The sequence below is a fragment of the Sander lucioperca genome, chromosome 17 (genome assembly GCF_008315115.2).
Source record: "Sander lucioperca isolate FBNREF2018 chromosome 17, SLUC_FBN_1.2, whole genome shotgun sequence".
In the NCBI taxonomy this organism is placed as follows: domain Eukaryota; kingdom Metazoa; phylum Chordata; class Actinopteri; order Perciformes; family Percidae; genus Sander; species Sander lucioperca.
Genome location: NC_050189.1, coordinates 28,105,170 through 28,129,283, shown reverse-complemented (window position 1 = coordinate 28,129,283; position 24,114 = coordinate 28,105,170). Strand labels below are relative to the sequence as shown.

Genomic DNA, 24,114 nt, shown 5'->3' with positions numbered 1-24,114 from the left:
CCTTCAATGCTTCTTATTTAAGTCATAGATTTGTTGCTCTGTAAGTGTTCATTACGTTGCACAACAACCAACAAATATCTACTGAACAGAGTCTAATAATAACTATTTACTGATATTGATATTGTATTTATGAGCTTGTTTCTGTGCAGGATCAATAAACTCTGGTGTCTCCTCGTGTGGTTCTGTGGGTTTCACATCTCTGACAGATGGAACATTTGTTCTGGTTGAGGCTAACCGATCCACACTTCTCTTCAGCAGATAACAGAGAACAAACACACCTCAGACTATAAACAGCTGCAACATCAGCCAGCGGTTGGAAACTTTACACCAATCAGAAACCGCTACAGAGCAGAGGGTCTGAGGGTAGATTCTGTAGTCGGTGAACATTCAGTCCATTTTCTTAAGTTTAAAAGTCACAGAAACCATCAGGTTCTGTTTTTCAGCTCATGATTACAGTCTGATGATCTTTAATGAGCAGATATACAGGATGCTGTTCTTCCACACCAGACATATTCACAGTTACACTCAGACTGCTTTTAATTTTTCAAACATACAAGGCATCAGACAACCAACCACACACACACACACACACACACACACACACACACACACACTTTGGATACATCCCAGTTCTTGTATCAGATGGGGACGTTGATGAGAACACAGCTAGAAGTTAATCCATGAAGTCAAAGCCAACTGTGAGAGCTGAAGGGCAGCAACAAGTCTGTTAGTTCTACCTCCATCTGAAGCCACGGGACACAGCCAGGCCCCCCCCCATCCTTACTATCTTCACTACTACACACATGTTTGGATTTAAACTGTTTACATAGTTGTTATACCCCTGGACAATAACTGCACATTCCTGCTCTAATGTTCACATTCATATCAGACCCTTTATATACATATTCTGATCTTTTTCAATAAGATGCTGATTGATAAACTCTGTTTGATGACAGCATCATATCAGTGGAGTCAGACAGCCAGCAGGTGGCAGCACAGCACCTTCTCTTTCTTTACACATGTTCAGTTCAGCAGGAACAGCTCAGAGCTCTTTAACTTATGGATTATTAATTCAACCGTCACTGTGTTAGAGGAACATTTAGACTACAAAATAAAGATCATCACCATGTCAACAGACACATGACATCACACACCAGAGTGTCCAAACCAACAGTTCATTCATTTCAGAAACACTCAGCATTTAGCATGTTAGCATTTAGCATGTTAGCCACAACCAGCATGCACCTGTTAGAGAAGTAACATGGCAGCAGGTTTCTTCTTCTTCTTCTTCTTCTTGGTGAATTACCGCCAACATCTGGTGTGGAGTGTGGATTAGGATATCTAATATTGGGCTACGTATAATACTCCAAATCTAAACTAAAATAATAATAATGATTAAAAAAAAAGAACCTGCTGAGGCTTTGAGAAGAAAGAAAGCATGATGTAATGCAGTCAGACAGCCAGCAGGAGGCAGCTTTCACTCTGTTCTCCAGAGGAGCATTTCACTGGAAAGGCTTTCATTTACAGGAAGTCTGCAGAATAATCAGCTCCACCACTGGAGGGACAAAAGGCCCAGTGGAAACAGAACTACATTAATGCATCAATATGTGAAAAGAGTTAATTTCTATGTTACATACAGGTCAGTGCATCTGTTTCCTGTCAGATCAGCAGTTTGTCTGCAAGTAAACATGTTTCTGTGTTTTTTGGATCAGTTCCAACAAGTTATTTTATCTGAATGCTAAACATGTTACGTCACATTTAGGTTCTTCTGTCAAAGACACACATGAAGCTGAACTGGTTCTAACAAGACAAATATATAAAACTAAAACACACACACACACACACACATTCAGACACACTTCAGCTTCATAATAAAGAAATAAAATGAAGATGATCTGAGAGCTGATTCCAACTGTGTTTGGTCCAGATGGTCCACAGAGAGAGAAGAGGAGACTGAAGTCATGAAGGTCACAGCTGCATGCTGTCAGAGTGATTCACTGAGACTAGATTCTTTTTAATCAAAGAATCTGACAAATATGAACGTATACGTACATAAACTCTGACTCACACACAGAACACTTTACAGGAAGCAAAACTGTTTCCTAGGACAGATAAGGAATGTCCCGCCCCACTCGGCCTCTGATTGGCTAGTACTTCATCGGTTGGATTGGTTAGATTTAGGCATGAGGAGTGAGATTGGTTAGAGTTAGGGTAAACATAGCAGGATAAGCCAATCAGAGGCAGAGTAAGGCGGGACATGTCTTCACCGTCCTAGGAAACACAAACTCTTACAGGAAGACAGAATCAGACATAAAGATGAACACAGAGAGATCTACATACACATTTAACTATTAGGAACCAAATATAGCTGCATATATAATAAATATAGAATATAACAATGACCAACAAACAGGTCAAAGTGTTTATGTAATTTAATAAGAGAACAAGTAGTGTGACGGTGCAGAGAGAGAAGAGTTAATGAAGTAGACTGAGGTCAGTCAGAGCTCTGTGTGTGCTGCTGATCAGAGACAGGTCTGGTCTGACTGCTCAGCCGAGGGTTACTGATGCCTAAAGTCAGAGTAAACAGTCAAATGGCGTCCTACCCCAAAACACATTTAGTCCAGGCAAAGTAACTCATTTTGGAGCCAAAAATAGAACAAATTGTAAAAGATTTTTTTTCAGCATAGATCATTTCTATAAGGTGTCCAGAACAACATACTAAAAGTCCTAAGAAGTCCTAGTTGAGGAAATATGTTAAATTCTCATCAATCTGAGAAGTGTGCCAATAAGGCCAGACAACAATACACCCCAATGGGGCTATTTTTTTCCTTTACTCCTATCAGAATAAAACTTTATACAATGAAAGTAACCATGAAAAGTAAATTTTTTTGTATTACAAGTTTCTTTGAAAATTAATTTGAATATGCAAATGACCAATATACTAATCCAATATGTCCAAAATACACCCCAATGGGCTTATTTTTTCCTTTACTCCTATCACAGTCAAACCTCACACAGTGAAAGCATACATGAAAAGTAACATTTTTGTTTTACAAGTTTTTTGGAAAAATCTATTTTAAATATGCAAATGAGCTCAACACTAGGCCTAATTGACTTATGGCCAAGAAGCCATAAAGTCACAAGTAGAAAAAACAGGGGCCAAATAACTCACACATTCATGTCCATTCAGTAAGTGTGATTGTCCACTTCTCTGGTGACATGATCATCCAATCCAAAAAGGACCAGTTCCTATTGTTTCCTAGGACGGTTAAGGAATGTCCCGCCCCACTCGACCTCTGATTGGCTAGTACTTCATCGGTTGGATTGGTTAGATTTAGGCATGAAGAGTGAGATTGGTTAGGGTTAGGGTAAACATAGCAGGATAAGCCAATCAGAGGCAGAGTAAGGCGGGACATGTCTTCACCATCCTAGGAAACACAAACTCTTACAGGAAGACAGAATCAGACATAAAGATGAACACAGAGAGATCTACATACACATTTAACTATTAGGAACCAAATATAGCTGCATATATAATAAATATAGAATATAACAATGACCAACAAACAGGTCAACGTGTTTCTGTAACTTAACAAGAGAATAAATAGTGTGACGGTGCAGAGAGAGAAGAGTTAATAAAGTAGACTGAGGTCAGTCAGAGCTCTGTGTGTGTGTGTGTGTGTGTGTCTGATCAGTAAAGATGGCTGCTGCTTCCTCTTTCCTGCTTCACCTTCTTTATGGTCACAGTTTTTATTCAAACTGTAGAATAACTTCTGGTGAAACCCCCTGAACTATAACATCCTGTTAGTTCTGTTTTCTGTTAATAATTCCAGTGAGATTATTAATGCAACTTGTTTATTTTACAGTTCAGTGACCAAACTGAGTTTTGTGTAACTAACCCCTAAAGCTGGAGAGTAAAGGCTGAACAACATCACTTTTTTTTTTCTTAAAGCAAAGACACAGTCAGTATTTATAATCTCCTGATATCAGATCTGAGTTCAAGCTGAAAAATATTTGGAATTAAAAACATGTAATGGTGGTGTTACAGGGACAGACCATGCAGTGTTTATCAGAGAGAGGAGGAGGAGTTTATCATGCTGCTGCTACTCAGAGACAGGCCTGATGTCTATGTGTTGATGGTTAACACACTCACAGGGGACCTTTCCTCTCACTTTACACATTAAACTGTCCTACCCCAAAACACTGATTAGGTTTTTATTATGAAGGATTGTATTGGAGGATGGGAGTGTTATTGAGGCAGACTTCTCTATTGACCGTTTTAAACTAAATTAAGAACAACATCACGTCTCTCTCTTAAAGCAACAGCACAGTCTGAGTTTAAGCTGAAAAAGCCTCAATATATGAAATTCCAATGACTCAGTCCTATTATCATGTGACAGGGAGAGGACCTGCAGAGATTATCAGTGAGAGAGGAGGAGATTATCATGCTGCTGCTGCTGCTGCTGCTGTTGATCAGAGACAGGTCTGGTCTGACTGCTCTGCTGAGGGTTACTGATGACTAAAGTCAGGGTAAACAGTCAAATGACGTCCTAACCCAAAACACATTGGTCAGGTTTTTATTATGAAGGATTATATTGGATGTTGGGAGATGTACCTACAGATCAGATCAGCTGATGAGATCAGACAGATATACACTTTGAAATAAAAACACAAGAGGACTAGTTCTCCTGAGTTTAAAGCTGAGAAATACCAGGACACACACACACACACACACACACACACACACACACACACACACACACACACACACAGTATTTCCTAGAAAGGCAAAGGAAAGTCCCGTGCCACTCGGTCTCTGATTGGCTAGTACTCGTTGCCTTCGTCGGTTGGATTGGTTAGATTTAGGCATGAGGAGTGAGATTGGTTAGGGTTAGGGTAAACATACCAGGGTAAGCCAATCAGAGGCAGAGTAAGGCGGGACTAGCTTGCCTTCACCATCCTAGGAACATGTGTTTACAGGAAGACAGAATCAGACATAAAGCTGAACACAGAGAGATCTACATACACATTTAACTATTAGGAACCAAATATAGCTGCATATATAAAATATTTAAAAAGTAACACTGACCAAACCAGTGAATGAACAAGTCAAAGTTTTTCTGTAACTTAATAAGAGAACAAGTAGTGTGACGGTGCAGAGAGGTAGAGTTAATGAAGTAGACTGAGGTCAGTCAGAGCTCTGTGTGTGTGTGTGTGTGTGTGTGTGTGTGTGTGTGTGTGTGTGTGTGTGTGTGTGTGTGTGTGTGTGTGTGTGTGTGTGTGTGTGTGTGATCAGTAAAGATGGCTGCTGCTTCCTCTTTCCTGCTTCACCTTCTTTATGGTCACAGTTTTTCTTCACATTTCCTTTTCTTAAATCAACATCACAGTCAGTATTTATAATCTCCTGATATCAGATCTGAGTTCAAGCTGAAAAATATTTGGAATTAAAAACATGTAATGGTGGTGTTACAGGGACAGACCATGCAGTGTTTATCAGAGAGAGGAGGAGGAGTTCATCATGCTGCTGCTACTCAGAGACAGGCCTGATGTCTATGTGTTGATGGTTAACACTCTCACAGGGGACCTTTCCTCTCACTTTACACATTAAACTGTCCTACCCCAAAACACACTGATTAGGTTTGTATTATGAAGGATTTTATTGGAGGATGGGAGTTTTATTGAGGCAGACTTCTCTATTGACTGGTCTGTGTGCAGCGAACTCATGAAAAAAAAAAGATACACATACTGTGTGCCATGCATCAGCTGACCTGCTGCTGCAGCAGGCAGACACCCTGACACAGGAAACTAAACTAAGAACAACATCCCGTCTCTCTCTTAAAGCAACAGAACAGTCAGTATTATAATCTCCTAATCAGATCTGAGTTTAGGGTTGAAATAATTTGCCTCAGTATTTAGAAGTTAAAACGGTTGTATCATAGGGTTACAGGGAAAAGATAAGCAGCGTTTATCAGTGAGAGAGGGGGAGTTCATGGTGCAGCTGCTGCTCACTGATCAACATATACTTAAGAGTTCAAACTGTGTTTGGGGTTAGGGTTATACCTGTTCAGAGCCGGCCTGTTGCACTGGACAGATATTTAAAAGATTAGTTCATGTTTGACTCACTTCACACTGAATAAAGTACCTTATGTGGAGTCTAAACTGAGTTACTGTGACTGTGATACTGATGCTGTTTGTCAGTTTTCTGTTCCCCCTAAACCAACCACTTCCTCTGTTTCAATCACTATTCTCAGCAGCTTGGCAGTTTCTCACACATCAAGAAACCATAAAGCTTCCTGGAAAAACCCAGACAGCCTGTAAGAGATCACAATGTGTTGTACAAGTACTCAATTAATGTTATGTTCAAATGTTCTTTTCATGCCACTTTCTACATCTACTCAGAGTGAAATACTCTCTACTTTTTGCTTCTTTACGTGTATTAAATTATGAAGGTGTCCCTTTGGGCTCTGGGTGATTGTGACGCCATCTCCATGTATATTATTTAAAAGCATCAATACAGGTTACAGGACAAAAAGAATTCCAAGGTTGTGATTCGGCTCGATGACTCTTATTTCTACCATAAACTGGACTGACCGTTGACACTGAAACAAGGACAGTCAGCAAGAACCAGTGGCCTTTGAAACGTTGTTTATATGATAAACAGATAAAATGATTAGGTAAAGTCAGCCAGTCAGCCAATCTCCACCCTGAGGCCCAGCAACCCCTGTCCCTGGAGAAGCTCTAAAGAGGCAGTGGAACAAGTTGTTCTGCAGCACCCCAACTATCCTACACCCCCGAACAGCTCTGGTACACGTCACAGGCTTAGGAAACACCTGGATCAAACAGGTCTGGAAGAAACACAATGGGACAGACTGAAAAAACACCCAGAAATCCCAGGTCACTCTCCTCCTGCTCAAGGAACGCTAGCTGCCTGGACACAACCACAGGTGTCCATGGAGGCTAAGCACCAGCCCACCCAGCACGCCCCGCCAGGTCGTTGCCCAAAATCATAACAACGTTATCTGAGGCTACGTTCACACAGCAAGTCTTAATGCCTAATTCAGATTTTTTGCTCAGATCTGATTTTTAGTTTGTCTGTTCCCATGACCTTTTTAAACGTGGCCTGTATCAGATTCCAGTGTGAACTGTTTGCGGTTCTGAACTGACCCGCATGATGAAAATAACAATAACAATGACATCAGACGCAGCACGCTGTTACACTAAAGTTAGGGAGGTTATTTTGGCTTTTATTTCCAAATGTTTGTGTAATGGCAGCCGTGACATTAATGAGCAGGTGCTGAGGAGGAGAAGAATGAAGAGAAAGAAAGAGACTAATTTGCTATTTTGGCCTTTTGTGGGGTTATGGCTGCAAATCCACTCCAGAGGTCTGTGTGACCGGACCACCGATTTACGTCAGGACGCTACGGGCCTCCACCAGAGTTTCCTCTGGCTTTGCCCTCGCACGCGCTCACGCTCCACCTCCCCGACGGTGGGGGACCCTGAGGGACCGGGATCCCACCTCGCTGGCCCTCACTTTAATTGCACCACGGGGCGACCCTCTGACTTGCGAGTGCATTAAACTCCTTGGTCCGTGTTTACAGACGGGTCAGGTGGGTTGCCAACATTGCCTTTTTAAGTGAGCACGGACGTTGGTGTCATGCAACAGTTTATTCAGAACACGGTTCTCTCTACCGACCCGAGATGTAAACGCATCTGAAATAAATAGATAGAAACAAGAAAAACAAACCTGGCAAAGGCAAGAAGCTTTGGTACATACTGTATATCTGTGAAAAGTAAAGTTCTGTAATCAGTATGTATTCCACATATGTATTACTGTCAGAGCACGTTGACTGCTGCTGTAGAAGAGCGTAAAGATCCTCATAGGGAGGAGGTCGGGGGGGATGTTTGGCTCCTAAAACAGGAAAAAGAAGAAGTTAAGGAGAACACACAAGAAAGGAAACAGGTCTTTGTGTCAGGTGTTCGAGTCACGGGAGTGTTTTAACCCAAACCACCATCTTTTTTCTAATCTTAACTGGTCATTTAAGTTGTGTCACCACATGACGGTCATCTTTGCTGGCCTAACTGAACTGAAACGTCCGCCTTTAAAGGCTGTGCCTTCACTTTGCTCTGTACCCGGCTTCCAGCCACCTTTTCTCGGCAAAATTTAGCAGCTGCCTTATTTTTTAGGAAATTATACCTATTGGTGTGCGTACTGAGGGAGTAGCAATAGTCTAGACGTGAGAGGACTGCACTGCCTCCTCAGACTGATGGTCAGACCCACAGTTTCCATACAGCTGTTGTACGGTGACTCAGCTGATTGTGGAATGAAAGACATGTTAACAGATGCTGTGTTTCTGTAGATGGAACATAGACACAGCTGATCTCATTGGTAATTGATCAGGACATACATAATTAATAAAGTATAAAGGTTGTTCTTGGTATCTCATTGTCTCCATCCTCTTCTGGAAAATCATCAGTGGAACATTTTATTTTAGTAGTGATGACTCTAATGCTGCTGCTGGGGAAATACCACTCAGGACTTTGGTGTCATGAGAGACCTTGTGTTGTGTTAACCACAGACACAAAGAAGAGAATCATAGCCATAATATCTGCTTCTATAGATCATATTTAGTGTTTAGTTCAGTTAACCATCTGACAGAAACAGTCAGATATTTTAAATGTAGTTGTTTGCTGTGAAACTTCAACAGTCTGTTCAGACATACTGTATGATAAAGAGCTGCAGTTTCTCTCTACCAACATTAAAGAGGAACTGGCACCACATCCTGACACTGACTGAGAGGGGGGGGAGGTGCACATTTAAAATGTGCTTTGAGCCTTTAGATACCATGCGCTCCGCCCACTAAGTATCCTCCATTTTGTTCTCTGATTACAGGAACAGACAGGCAAAATGGCGCCGTACTGACTTCATTTCTCTCCTCAGCAGAGCTCTAACTGAAGCAAAGGCCTACTGTACCACCCTCTACTACACTGTACCACCATCTACTATACTGTACCACCATCTACTATACTGCATACTGTAAAGATACTCTTCTATTCCTTCATATAAATAATGATTACACGCCGAAATGATCAGTTCTTCAGTTGTTGATTGCATGTTTACTTCATCCTTTTCACTGTAAAAATCTCAGAATAAATGATATTAAATCACCTTTTATTTTATTATTAACTCTTGAGTGTTATCAGAGAAACAAACTGTAATGGGAGCTCTCTGTTTATAACAAAGACCTTAAAGAGGAAAATGATAATGAGATGCTGCAGGTTCAAGAGCAATAACAGTAAAAACTCTTTTCTTCAATGTGCAATAACTCGGCTTAATTTAATGTAGATTTTCTTTTAGAGATTTCTCTGGTAGTATTGTGTAAAAGTGTGTTGTGTATATTGTATGGATAGGGAACATTTTTGCACTTTATGTCTTTGTTTTGTTGTCTTTTTGTTATTTGTACGGTGTTTGCTGTCTGTGGTTTTTATCTTGTTCTCCTGACTGTAGATCAGTTTTCCCATCTGGGATAATAAAGTGACTGAACTGAACTGAACTGAACTGAACTGCAGGTGAGAAACACAAAGACACAGAGGACTGAACCCCGTCCAGCGGTTACCTGGAGCAGGCGTGGGTCACCAGGTTCAGCAGGATCAGATTAACTTACTGCATCTAACCCTATAATAACACATGTTGGATCATAACTCACCAAACATCCCCAGATTGGTTTTTAAAGGTCAGTTTGGAGAGCTGAGCAACAGTTATACATGTCGTGTTTCATGCTTCTTACGGTCAGCGTGGTGCGGACGGCGAGCATGCTCCAACGGTCTGGGAGTTGATACTGATTGTGGTCAAAGGGAGAGCAGCTCCAAGAACAGACTTCTTCTCTTCTGTAGCCAATCACTGCTACAGGACACGTTGTTACAGAACCTTGGAGACTCTCCGCCCAGGCTGCAGTTGGGATATATCTCCGTCCTCATCTCCCCGACCGCTCTGACTGAGACAATCATCAAACTAGTGTGAGAGTGTTTGTGAAATCCTGGACATGTTGGACAAAGGTGTCTTCAGCTGACACCAGAGACCTCCATCAGATTCAGATCTTAGTCTCTCAGGATCACATCCTTCCCCCAGTCTCTGCTCCTCCTCTACACATTTAACATATTCAGATATTCATACAACACACACACACACTATATCAGGTTGGTATTTGGAGCGGCTTTATTTATGTTCAAAGAATAAAAAAGTGCACAACAATGAAAATATAAAAGTAACAACTTGAGAATCCAAATGTAGCAAAAAAAGTATTTATTAAAATAAGATAAAAGAGTAAAACAGTTTAAGGCGCATTAAGGTATCTGAATGTTAAAACTGAGTTATTAACTTCCATCATGTCTCTGATCATTATTATTTCATCCATTCATTCATATTAAATATTTATCAACTGATTTCAAAGATCATCACTTTGGTATAGTTCACATTTCATAACATTTCCTTTAACAAACATCATGTTAATCTATTTCATAGATAATAATCCAGTTGAAGGTCTTATTTAGAGACAGACTGGTCCTCTATGTCCCCCTGAGATATTCTGATCATCAGATGATTTTATAATTACAATAACAACAATATTCACAATGTCATCAACTCCTCAGTTTAAACTGTTCAATGTTAGTTGATATTAAATCATCAGCTGAAAATATAACACTTAGCAACACGAGCCTTTATATGTCCGAGCAGAAAACAATCATTTAAATTCCCTCCATATAAATGTATTATTACCAAAACACCAAACAGAAGACATGATGAAGATCTCTCTACACCTGATTAGAAGATATTTGGGGGGGGCTCCGTCTGCTGATATTTACAACTAAACAAACATCATTTCCTGTTAAAAGCTTGCAGAGATCCAGCTCAGAGTTGAGTAGATTATTGTTACATAATATTATCACATTTAATGTGTTTAATAGAGCAAAGTATTTCTGTGTACTACTGCTGAGTTGATATTGTCTGAACATCTCTGTGTTCTTCAGTCAAACATCACTCTGATCTTAAACAACATTATAACTGACCTACATTTGACTTTTATCTGAACATGTTTGAATATGGAGTTATTTTGTTTTTACTTTGAGGAAAATGTATTTAAAGTAAAAGTACTTTGAGTTAAGTAAAATTTGTTTTTCTTTGAAGCAACTTTTACTCGACTAAATGTTGTAGTTCTCTAAAGATAAAGTTAATATGAAGTAAATCTCTCAGTCTGACCCTCCTCTGGACCATCTCATCATGGAGACCCTAGAGGATCTCAGACTCAGATACTCAGACCCCACACACACACACACACACACACACACAACGGTAAAGTCAAGATTCATGGCAGAAAAATGCTTCATCATCATCATCATCATCATCAGCAGGTTGTCCTGATCTCTTCTTCTGACATCTTTTATATATCAGGACACCAACCACTGCAGCAGCTACAAGAACCAGAACAGCTGCTGTCAGTCCATGGAGGAGACCTCCAGGAGAGGAGTTTACATCACTGGAACTGAAGTTTAAAAAAAAACATCTGAGTCAGTAAATGTGTGATAGTGGAGCAGTCTTCATCCTCTCTGATGTTAGAAACTGCAGCTACAACCTGATACTCAGAAAAACTCTCTGAGAGAGACTACCTCACCTGGATGTGTAACCTGCAGACGGAGGATTCTGATGAATCTGAATGAGTCACCTGATGCAACTCGACACTCGTACTTTCCAGCATCGTGTCTGTTCACATTCATCAGCTTTAAAGACACGTCTCCGTCCTCCAGATCTCTGTCCACCAGCTCCACCCTGTCCTTAAAGGATGGATTCTGGTCGTCTGTCTCCAAGTGTCCATCTCTGTATAAGAGGACGTTATCTGTTGGCTTCAGGTCACGTCTGGTCCACTTTACAGCTCTGATGGAGGAACCAGCAGCCTGACATGGCAGAATGACATCATCTCCAGGATCCACTGTTACCACAGGTAGGTCTGAAAAACAATAATAAACAATAATAATGAATAAAAGTCATGGTACTTCTAAAGACCTCCATCAGGTGTAACACTGCAGAAGGGATGTTAATTATCAGAGATATCACAGGACTTTATTACCACGAGGTCAACTCATGAAGAAGCTCCTCACTGAGATACGTGTTGACATGACTCATCAATAGTTCAGGTCTAATCCTTCAGGAAATGTTGTTTAATATCAGATCTCATCTCTTTCATAGTCACTGTCTCTCACCCCTAAAGACCATTTTATGTTTCTGAGTTAAATCTACTCCGTGACTCCGTACGGAGGTACGTGGAGATACCGAGACTACGCTGCAGCCTGACGTCACCTCCCAACATGTAACTACAGGTTACGATGTATCCTCGGCCGAGTATCTCCGGGGCCGCGGCCAGCCCCCGGAGATACTCGCTGGCCGGCCTCAAGTCAGTCTCTCAGCGGTGTTGGGTAACGTTAATGTTACAACCAACCAGCAACACACACCGTAAATCAACATGCTAACCAAATATTCACATTTCTACTAATTTCCACTGTATTACTAATAAACCCTTTGAGATTTCATTGAGCACTTTAGAAGATAAAAGGTAAACTGACAGCACCATCGCTGTCATGACAGTACAAATATTTAAAAGATATAGCAGCTCTAGTCTCCAGTCTACAATTACAATGAATTCAACTTCAAATTAAAAATGCATTGTTTAGGCTACTAAACTAAAATAACTCCTCCCTCTCTCCTCCCAAACCCGTCCCTACAACCTGGAGTTGGACAACTATTCATTTCTTACTCACTGCAACTTTTATTCTTTATTCTTGTATTTGTATATTATTCTGTTTTATTTTCATCATGACCGTTTTTAATTGTTCTTTAATGTTTCATGTAAATCACTTTGAATTGTCTTGTTGCTGAAAGCTGCTGTAGAGATAAAGTTGCCTTGTTGCTGAAAGCTGCTGTAGAGATAAAGTTGCCTTGTTGCTGAAAGCTGCTGTAGAGATAAAGTTGCCTTGTTGCTGAAAGCTGCTGTAGAGATAAAGTTGCCTTTCCTTACAGCCTCAGCCTGTCAGTCAGGCCCCAGGGCAGATTAACCTCTGTTGTTCCTGCTGAGGAAGTGTAACGTCAGCAGCACCGCGACCTCTTTCAGCTCTCCATTAATATCAGATCACAGCAAACGCTGTCTGACTGAAGTTTAGAAAACTGAAACCACTTTATCACCATTTCTGTGACTAACTGACTTCAACAAAACTGCAGAGTAGTTTGCTCTGTCTGTGTGTGTGTGTGTGTGTGTGTGTGTGTGTGTGTGTGTGTGTGTGTGTGTGTGTGTGTGTGTGTGTGTGTGTTCATATGCAGAGAGGACAGATAAGTTTGAGTTTATGAGATCTCAGGTACCGAAATCTCCACATTTAACGTGTAAAAAGGGGGAAGATTTACTGGTCGCACATGTACGACTGGATGTAAAATTCAGTCACACTCTCAAATTTTGGTCGCAAAATGCGAGTAATGTTGAGTAACGTTAATGTTACAACCCCCCCCACACCGATGCTGAAAACATCCAAAAAGTGACACTGATGTGAAATAGATTGTGATATTGTGGTTTTAGCTGAGTGGCTAACTGGTCAGCTAGCTAGCATGCTACCACAAATCTAATCACCTTTATTCTCTAAATGTTGAGATGATCTGAAGTGATTCTCTCTCTGTCTGACTCTCTGGGACCAACTCATCATGGAGACTCTAGAGGAGCTGCAGCTACAACCTGGTACTCAGAAATACTCTCTGAGAGAGAATTACTCACCTGGAACCTGCAGACGGACGGTTCTGATGGTTCTGATTAGGTCAGTATCACCAGTTTTAACTCGACACTCGTATGTTCCAGTGTCGTGTCTGCTCACATTCTTCAGAATTAAAGACACGTCTCCGTCCTTCAGATCTCTGTCCACCAGCTCCACCCTGTCCTCAAAGGATGGATGCTGGTGGTCTAGTTCCAAGCGTCCATCTCTGTATAAGAGGACGGTATCTGGATCCAGGTCCTCTCTGGTCCACTTTAGAGTTCTGATGGAGGAACCAGCAGCCTGACATGGTAGAATGACATCATCTCCAGGATACACTGTTACAGTCAGGTCTGAAAAACAACAAACAATTAATATTAGGGCTGTCAAACAATTATTTATTTTTTTTAAATCGGGATTAATCGCTTAATTTCTATAGTTAATTGAGATTAATTGCATGTTTTATCACATGATTAAAATTCTATTATTTTGCATTTCAGAACAGTTTTTAAGTCCATATTAACAATGGAAAGTAATTCTTACCAGTGGATCTTATTGGGAATCAAATGAATGCAAAGAAAGTTACTTTATGAACTTGATTTTAAGATTTGTATTTGTTTAGTATTTTTTTACTGTAAACAAAAGAACAATGTGTGAATTTATACACAATACAATACAATCTAGTGTTTAGTAACTCTAAATAATGTTGATTCCTCACTGAGGTCCAGTGATCACCAGTTAATGAGACAGTGTTTGCAGCACCGTGCAGCTGTTCCAGTGTGGCTGCTTTCTCCGTGTCATACAGGCTGTGTGGGGGGGGCTGTCCCCCTCGACGGTAACGAGACAGGTCAGAACATGCCAACCGTAGTACGTCTTTAAGACCTGAGTCCTCTACGATGCTGACAGGTCTGCAGTTAGTTGCCACCCGTTTCCTAAGAGCTGTAGTCATTTTCTTTGGACTCTCCAAAATAGTGCTTTGCCTGATCCCGCTAGCATCAACCTGAGTCACGTTAATATGTTTAGCTCGTAGCTGGTAGCTCCAGCTTGACCTGCTTCGGTCATATTTTAATTCAGCTTTACACAACGTACATATGGCTTTGACTTGTCTACGAGCCGTCTGGGAGTTTCTGAAAATAAAAAGCTCCATTCAGAGTTATTGCTGCTGTGTTTCTCCATCATGCTGCAGCAGCAGCAGCAGGAAGTGTTAGGAGGAAGTGGCAGCTTGATGAGAAGTAACGGTGCTGCAAAGGGTCAAAATAGTAGCCTGTTAGGACCACGCCAAGCCCAGTGAAGTGTAAAATAAATTAATAAATGGTGGCATGCGATAAAAAAAAATGAACGCATCGCGATTAACTCGTTAATGCTGACAGCCCTAATTATTAATAATAAAAAGTCCTGTTATTTCAACAGTTCTGCATTGTTTCTCCTAGAGGGAAGAGACTGGTTGGGAAAAAACAAACAGCAGATAGGCACACACATCTACAGAAAGAAAAAGTGTAGAATATTTACAACACAGGAGAAAGCAGTCAGGTGTTAAGAGGTCTGGGAGTTGTCAGATTAACTGACCGGGTGATGCAGCAGGTGGTCCTGGTCTCTTCTTCTGACGTCTTCTATACATCAGGACACCACCCACTGCAGCAGCTACAAGAACCAGAACAACCAGAACACCTGCTACCAGTCCACCGTCTCGGCCTCCAGGAGAGGAGTTTACATCCTCAGAACCTGAAGATAATAAAACATATGAGTCAGTAAATCATCTAGCTAGCATGCTACCACAAATCTAATCACCTTTATTCTCTAAATGTTGAGATGATTTGAAGTGATTCTCTCTCTGTCTGACTCTCTGGGACCAACTCATCATGGAGACTCTAGAGGAGCTGCAGCTACAACCTGGTACTCAGAAATACTCTCTGAGAGAGAATTACTCACCTCGCTCTGGAACCTGCAGACGGACGGTTCTGATGGGTCTGATTAGGTCAGAGTTGGTGTCTCTCTTTTTCCGTCTTGAATCATCGGTTTTAACTCCACACGTGTATGTCCCAGTGTCGTGTCTGCTCACATTCTTCAGAATTAAAGACGCGTCTCCGTCCTTCAGATCTCTGTCCACCAGCTCCACCCTGTCCTTAAAGGATGGATTCTGGACGTCTGTCTCCAAGTGTCCATCGATGTAGAAGAAGACGGTATCTGGCTCCAGGTCAGGTCTGCTCCACTTTACAACACTGATGGAGGAACCAGCAGCCTGACATGACAGAGTGACATCATCTCCAGGATGCACTGTTACCACAATCTGGTCTGAAAAACAACAATTAATTACTATTAATAATCAAAAGTCATGTTTCAACAGTTCTCTACAGGTGTGTCCCTGTACATTAAGCGGTTACATTTCCTAACTAAAGCTACGTTCACACCACCAGTCTTAATGCATAATTCTGATTTTTTGCTCAGATCTGATTTTTATTATGTTTCTCTGTTCACATGACCTTTTAAAATGTCATATATATATATATATATATATATATATATATATATATATATATGTATGTATGTATGTATGTATGTATGTATGTATCAGATTCCAGTGTGAACCGTTTGTGGTTTTGAACTGACCCGCATGATGAAAATAACAATACCAATGACATCAGACGCAGCACGCTGTCGCACTGAAGTTAGGGAGGTTATGGAGGAAGGAAGCATTTTACCTTTTATTTCAACATGTTTGTGTAATGGCAGCCGTAACATTACTGAGCAGGTGCTGACGAGGAGAAGAATGAAGAGAAAGAGACTAATTGGCTATTTTGGCCTTTTGTGGAGTTATGGCTGCAAATTCACTCCAGAGGTCTGTGTGACCGGACCACTGATTTGCACATCAGGACGCTACGGGCCTCCACCAGAGTTTCCTCTGGCTTCGCCCTCGCACGGTGTGGGCGAGACCCCGAGGGACCGGGATCCCACCCGCCGGCCCACACTTTTCATGGCGCCACGGGGCGACCCTCTGACTTAACTCCTCGGTCCGCGTTTACAGACGGGTCAGGTGGGTTGCCGACATCGCCTTTTTACGTGAGCCGATCCCCACCCTGGCAACGCGACGCGGTTGGGGCACACTGAGGACAGTCCGCCCCGGTTGACAGCCTCACCGGGAGCAGCGGGCCCCGCCCGCCCCTCCCCGCGGAGAGAGAGGGCGCAGCGAGGGTTAATGAGGTAAAAGTCGCATCAAATCCTCCTCGGTTGTTCACACTGCGGCCGCATTGAAAAAAAATAAATAAATAAAAAAAATCGGATTTGGGCCACTTTTGCCTGCAGTCTGAATGTAGCCTTAAACGTGAATTATACTAGCCGCGTCCAAGGTGGCGCGCCATCGTGACGTCAAAATGACGTAATATCCTGCCGGCGCTCCTGATTTATGGCTCTTATTTTCAGCGGCGCGCGACAAAGCGGAAACAGGAGGCCCGAACGGGTTCGCCAAGTAGCTCATCCAATCAGATCGAAAGATTGTTTTGGGCAAAAATCCTTGATTATGCGGCATGTTTTCTTAAAAAATGCGATGGAATATGCGGGATATTTATGCAATTTTATGTGATGAAATTGCGGGAACTTGCAAAAACTGCTGTTTGATGAAAAAGAGAAAAAAAAGTCATTCCCCGAACACCCTGTTCTCACTAGGCGACAGGGGGAAACGGCTGCTCTTGTGTGAAGTAAACGCAACATTTTTCAACTTTCTGCTAAGATATATGGGACTTTTTTGCAGGGATTATGAAATCATGCAGGCCCCACATATTTTGCGCAGAAATCTGCGATTTATGCGGCGAAAGTGTGGCGTATTTGAAAAAAATGCGGGCCCCCCCCGCATAAATATGCAGACTTTGGCTGATTATGCGTTGAATTATGAGATCACATAATCAAGGACTGGAAAGAGTAACGTCGGTAGCCTTTCCTCATTAGCGCCACCTCTGTTCAGGAGAAGACTGCAGCTAGTGTGGCGACCTCCACGCGGGTATAAATAGTCACGGCGATCTCATGACGTCACATTTGTAAGCGCTAGCTGGGCTGCGTCCAGTATATAGGCTCGTTGGAGATGAGCCAGATCTGCACAGAATCAATCACCGGCAATCGCCGCCCAATGCATGCTGGGTAGAGTTGTGTCAGACTTGATCCCGACTTGCTCTGACGTCATGCACACGTGGGCAACGATAACCTCACGAGATCAAGGCGGCCGCAGGTTTAAGAGCCAGGCGCCACAGTTGCTCTCCACCGACTGTAAGACCCAGGCGGACCCAGGGGCATGCTGGGAAACACCGGCCTCTCAGCTGATCTAACAGCTGATTGGTTCAGAATGGACTCAACATGATGACGTTTTATATCAACTTTTTATTGATTTTGATTTGGAGGGATTTTAACTGCTATTTGTCTGATTTAAAGGCTGATTCTGTACAGAACTCATGTTGTGTGACTGATAGTGACGTTTAGAAGTCAGAGAGACTAAATCTGATCAGATTACAGATCATCTACAGTCTGTTGTTAATTAAAATCAGCAACAGATCACATGTAGAGCATTTTAACAGCTACTCTGTCATAATACAAACAACTGGAGACTGTGTACCAGCTGATATATATTTATGGTCTGATAACATTTTATTAAATCGGTCCTAATACAACAGAATGTGAGTGTTTCTGTGACTTCCTGTTCAGTCTGAAGGCTGCTGGTATCAGCTGGAAACTGTCTGACTTGACTGCAGATTTTAGTCACCGCCCCCAGCTGCTGCTGCTGCTGCTGCTGCTGCTGCTCTTGTCTACTTTACAGACGAGGAGCAGTTCATCTCCAACGAGCCTAATAAGAGCCTTTAGTGTCCGCCCAGACGGCTAGTTAGCTAGCTGACGTTAGCTTGTTAACAGCTCAGTCAGGAAGTAGGCCGCAATGCCATTTAATCACTTTAAACATCAGATAAAGTGATTCTCTAATAGGGCTGGATGATTAATCGAAAAATAATCATAACTGAAATTCAGAGCCTATAACCGACGTAATTTTACCAAGTCGGTTATTTCGGTCTTTTAATCCTATTAATATTTCCGCGGCCGCCCACTGTGTGTTAATGTACTTTCTCCTTAAAACATATTACGGCCGCCGCGTGTGTAGTCACGTGACTCCGCCCCGTCCAGTCTGCGACCATAGGTGCTTTCCGACCGGATGATACTTGTACTTTTTAGAGGAAAAGTCCACTTCTAAGCAGTTCTAAGAACTACTCTCCCCCAAAATCTTTTTTCCCGTTTGCATTCCCACTGGCCAAGTGGCCATAGGGACTGGTAGGAGGGGTAAGGGAGGGATGTAACCACGGCAACGGTCTTTATAGCATCGTCACTAGACCTTAGCGTCACATACAACAACAGATGATGCTAATACTTGTGTACTTTTCCTTTATTAAATGCACGTCCATTCTCGTAGTAATTCACGTAATGTTTTGCTCAACACAGACGGGCCTTTATTATCCTCTGAACAGACCCCGCCTCGCCTGCAGCGCTGTGGACGTGTGTGTGTGTGTGTGTGTGTGTGTGTGTGTGTGTGTGTGACGGCCGGTGAGCCACAGGACACACTTGTGGAGTTTAACTCCGAAAAGACAGTTAACCACAGGTTCCCGTTAATCTTATGATGGACATTTATTATTTATTTTCTACTTTTTTAGGAAACTTTTTTTTTTACATTAAAACTTAAATTACTTTTTTATAAGACATTTTTATTTCATTGTAAAATCTACTGTTGTAGATTTCAGTTCAGTTGTTTGAAATATTTAATAAATAAGCATTAATTGCTATCTGTGTGTTGTTTCCTTATTTTAGGATCACAAAGATAGGATTATGCACTCTTTCATTAGAAAAAATAACCGTGAACATATTAAAAAAATGTAAAATAATCGTTCAGTAATCGTAATCGAGGTAACTTGTTTGATTAATCGTGATTATGATTTTAGCCCAAATCGTCCAGCCCTATTCTCTAATACAGATGATGCTCAGTAAATAAAGTAGTCAGGTATAAACATGTAACTGATGTATTTCTCCATGAGTCCTCTATGTTAGTGATAATAACGTTACGTTACCTAGCTACAGTAGCTTGTTTGGTAGCTAGCTAGCTGCTAACTCCACCCACCGTGCTCTAATGCTAACGTTAGTAACGTCACACTGTTGACAGAACATGAACTGAACAAAGTCACCACCCATCTGATAATAGTAATGGGTTTTCATCACTTCGATAAGTGTGTGGATGAAACATTAAGATGTTTACTTTTACTAACTTAGTGTCCGCCCGGACGGCTAGGTAGCTAACGTAGCTAGCGGATGGCTAGTTAGCTAACGTAGCTAACGGATGGCTAGTTAGATAACGTAGCTAACGGATGGCTAGTTAGATAACGTAGCTAACGGATGGCTAGTTAGCTGAGGCTCAGTTCCGCATCTCTCTCATAGACCGTGGTAAAGTTGGTTTTATATTGGACATTGGATATTCGACACATTCGAAAAATCTATTATGCGGCTTGCCATTTTGACCGATTCATGTCAAAATACTTCTGATGAACTCAGCTAACCCCCCTACACATAACACAAAGCTTCTTTTCTCAAAAAAACATCCTTTAATTTTATAGAATTTTTATTAGACAAAAATTGCGCAAATTACGCACCAACAAATTTGTGTAGGTAACTATGAAAACACCAACTTTGACATATCTCAACCAAAATAAATGCTACCAACACGAAACTTTAGATCCTAGTTTGCCATGACCCTCTGGGGGTCCCCCACACATTTTAAGAAGATCGGCCATTGAGGGACGCTGTAGCCAACGTAGACCAGTTTTGGCCCTTCTACTCAATCAATGTTAATGGGATATTTGCAACGGCAACGTACCACAGACCTTGATGCTCACACATGTCAATATTTACTGACGTTTGCCTCCTCACCGTTACGCTGTGGGTCCCACTTTCGCACGCTCCCCGGGTCGTCGGGGGCTACTCACGACCCTGTCATAACTGCTCGCAGTTATAGTTATTTATTGTTTTTCACACAGTGTACATTGAAACAGTTCTTCTGGAACATGTACCATTAAGGTTGCTGGAGTGCAGAGTTCTTGGAACCATCTTCTGCATGAGTCAAATTGGGTCTACAAAGATAAAATAAAATAAAAATAATAAAAGAATATTTAAAAAAAAAAATCAGAGGATGTTTTTTTGTAGAGGAGTTAGCTGAGTTCACCAACAGTGGTTTGACATGAATAGATCAAAAGGTCAGGCCGCATAATAGATTTATAGCATTTATTTACATTAAAGAAATATTTAAAAAATTAACAGATGGATTTTTTGAAACTTTTTAAAGTTTCGTGTTGGTAGCATTTATTTTGGTTGAGATATGTCAAAGTTGGTGTTTTCATAGTTACCGACACAAATTTGTTGGTGCGTAATTTGCGCAATTTTTGTCTAATAAAAATTCTATAAAATTAAAGGATGGGTTTTTGAGAAAAGAAGCTTTGTGTTATGTGTAGGGGGGTTAGCTGAGTTCATCAGAAGTATTTTGACATGAATCGGTCAAAATGGCAAGCCGCATAATAGATTTTTCTAATGTGTCGAATATCCAATGTCCAATATAAAACCAACTTTACCACGGTCTATTAGAGAGAAGAATCTCTTCCTCTGATGTTTAGAGAGAATTAAACAGAGCAACTACACAGAACATATACAAGTACAATATTAGCTGTTATTTGGGTCCCAGTCAATAATTACTCTTGAGAAATGTGTTAGAAGATATTTACGCCATACCGATAAAACATTTAATGTCTAACGTTACATAAAACTTATCAATAAAATCTGATATTTACCAGAAGCTGCTCCAGAGAGAAATACCAACAGGAACAGAACTGGAGCCATGAGAGCTGAGAGAGAGGGTAGATCCACTGTTATCTCCTTCACAGAGAGAAGAGGAAATATCTACTAAACAGGAAAAGAAAGTAGACTCGTTGGAGATGAACTGCGCCGCCTGTTATATACTGAACGCATCCAAGCTGGCGCGCATCATCGTGACGTCAAAATGATGTCATATCCTGCCGGCGCGTCCGCGACAAAGCGGAAACGGGAGGCCAAACGGGTCCGCAGCCAACGTGATGCCAGGACTCAGAGTGACTGCTAGTCTCTATGGTAACTTACTGGGTTAAGATGAGATCTTTTATGGTGAATGAAAGGCTGGATCCCACCAAGTAGCTCATCCAATCAGATCGGAGCATTGACGGCAATGCTGCTGCCAGTTCTGCTGTTGTTTACCTTTTTCTTCTTCTTCTAGTCCGTAGAAAGAGCAACGTCGGTAGCCTTTCCTCATTAGCGCCATCTCTGTTCAGGAGAAGACTGCAGCTAGTGTGGCGAGCACCAGCGCGGGTATAAATAGTCACGGCGATCTCATGACGTCACATTTGGATGCGCCACGCGGGCTGCGGTTACAAAACGGCCTTTTTTAAAGTGGACGAGAGCAGCGGCAGCAGCAGCAAGCAGCAGCGACTGAAATCTGCGGTCTAGTTGCTCCAGAGAGAAATAACAACAGGAACAGAACTGGAGCCATGAGAGCTGAGAGAGGAGATCCTCTGTTACATCCTTCACAGAGAAAAGAGGAAACATCGAGCAGGCGGCAGCAGCAGCAGCAGCGGTGACTAAACTCCGCTGTCAAGTCAGACACATAGGTCAGACAGTTTCCAGCCGATACCAGCAGCCTACAGACTGAACAGGAAGTCACAGAAACACTGTGGTCCGATTCTGATTTAATAAAATGTTCTCAGACCATATATCAGCTGGTACACAGTCTCCAGTTGTTTTAATCATGACAGAGTAGCTGTTAAAATGCTCTACATGTGATCTGTTGCTGATTTAATTAACAACAGACTGTAGACCAGGGGTCATCAACTACATTTTCTAAGAGCCAGAATGTTTCTAAGCAGACACTCCGGGGCGGACTTACAAATAAAGAAAATAAAATGATTTTATAACTAATACGCCTATTCTTGTTCGAAATGTTCACTTTCTTGCTGAATTAATGATATATATATATATATATATATTTGTTTTGTTTTTTTACATGTATTAGTGTGAGCAAACTCCTAAAAAACATGGAAACTCCCTCATGATAACTGGCTCTTTAACTAGAAAATGATCTCAGACTAGGAGGCAGTTCACTGAGGAGTGATGGTTAAATGGCGCGTTCATGCCACCTCGGAATAACAGGAACCGTCCCCGTGATTACGTTGTTTTTCCGACTACCAGTGTTCACATGGTTAGCATGGTCTTATATACAGTCTATGGGATGGTCGGGATGCGTGTTCTTCTTCTTCTGTTATATTGGCGTTTGGCATAACAACTTGTTGCATGACTGCCACCAAATGTTGGGCGTAGCCGCGAGCATCAGGTGGTGAAAACATGGTGAAAACATGGAGGCTACAATAATTTGCTGCTGTTTTCTTATGCGAGCATCCAAACAGCACATCGTCAGGTGTTTGTGTTATCTGCAGGACAACGAACAGGATAGGACACGGATAATGTGTTGTTGTTTTTTATACATAGTCCTATTTATGAATAATCTGAAACATGTTATGTCTGTGTATGTTTCTCAGCAGAGGCATTTGTCCACAATAAACAGTTTATTGTCATTGAAATATGTTCAGTGAACCAAAGTCGCCTCCATCAAACGTCAGTTGTCAACAACGCGTCACCAACTGGGAAACTCGGTTAGAAACATCTGGCCCCAGTTTCCCACCTCTGATTCCGACAGGAAGGGACGTGAATGATGACGTTTTCACTGGGAAAAACGTTTTTCCGATGTCCATGAACACACGGAAAGTCTGTGATGACATGGTTGTAGTATGCAGCGTCCTGATTGGTGGAAAATGCTAACAGAAAGAAAGGTCTGTTGTCAGGTAATGGTGAATGATGAATGGACTGATAAGCAGGCTATACATTCATCATGTATGTCCCATTTGCAATTAAACGATGTTGCAAAATAATACAACCAGCATCATCATCAAGAATGAAGAACGCTAACATAATGGTCACGTCATTCACGTGGATATTAAGTAGTCACATGTATCTGTTTTGGTCTTAATACATCTATAGGTTACCGCTCCAGTGGAGAGGATGGCTCGTTCAGCCAGCAGTTAAGTTCATAAGAATTTGTTCAAATTTCAAGATTCTCAGCAAACTAAGATAAACATACGTACATATTAATAGAGGGGCTGGGTTTGTGCTCCACCTGTTTAATGTTACCTGCTGTAAATGCTTGAAATGCTAAATAACAGAACGCATTTTTTCCTCTTTACATTTCTGAAT

At 41.6% G+C, this 24,114-nt stretch overlaps 1 protein-coding gene across 1 annotated transcript in view; it reads right to left on the bottom strand.

The window, feature by feature from the left end:
• Positions 1-6,819: 6,819 nt before the first annotated feature.
• The window catches only part of LOC116067087, a 115,745-nt gene continuing 98,450 nt past the window's right edge, over positions 6,820-24,114 (bottom strand). Inside the window, exons 6-9 of the mRNA XM_035993695.1 lie at positions 15,709-16,071; positions 15,346-15,501; positions 13,806-14,132; positions 6,820-6,845 (exon numbers count right to left, since the gene is read on the bottom strand). Of these exons, the coding sequence (XP_035849588.1) occupies positions 6,820-6,845; positions 13,806-14,132; positions 15,346-15,501; positions 15,709-16,071 (872 nt within the window). The remainder of the gene's footprint in view (positions 6,846-13,805; positions 14,133-15,345; positions 15,502-15,708; positions 16,072-24,114) is intronic.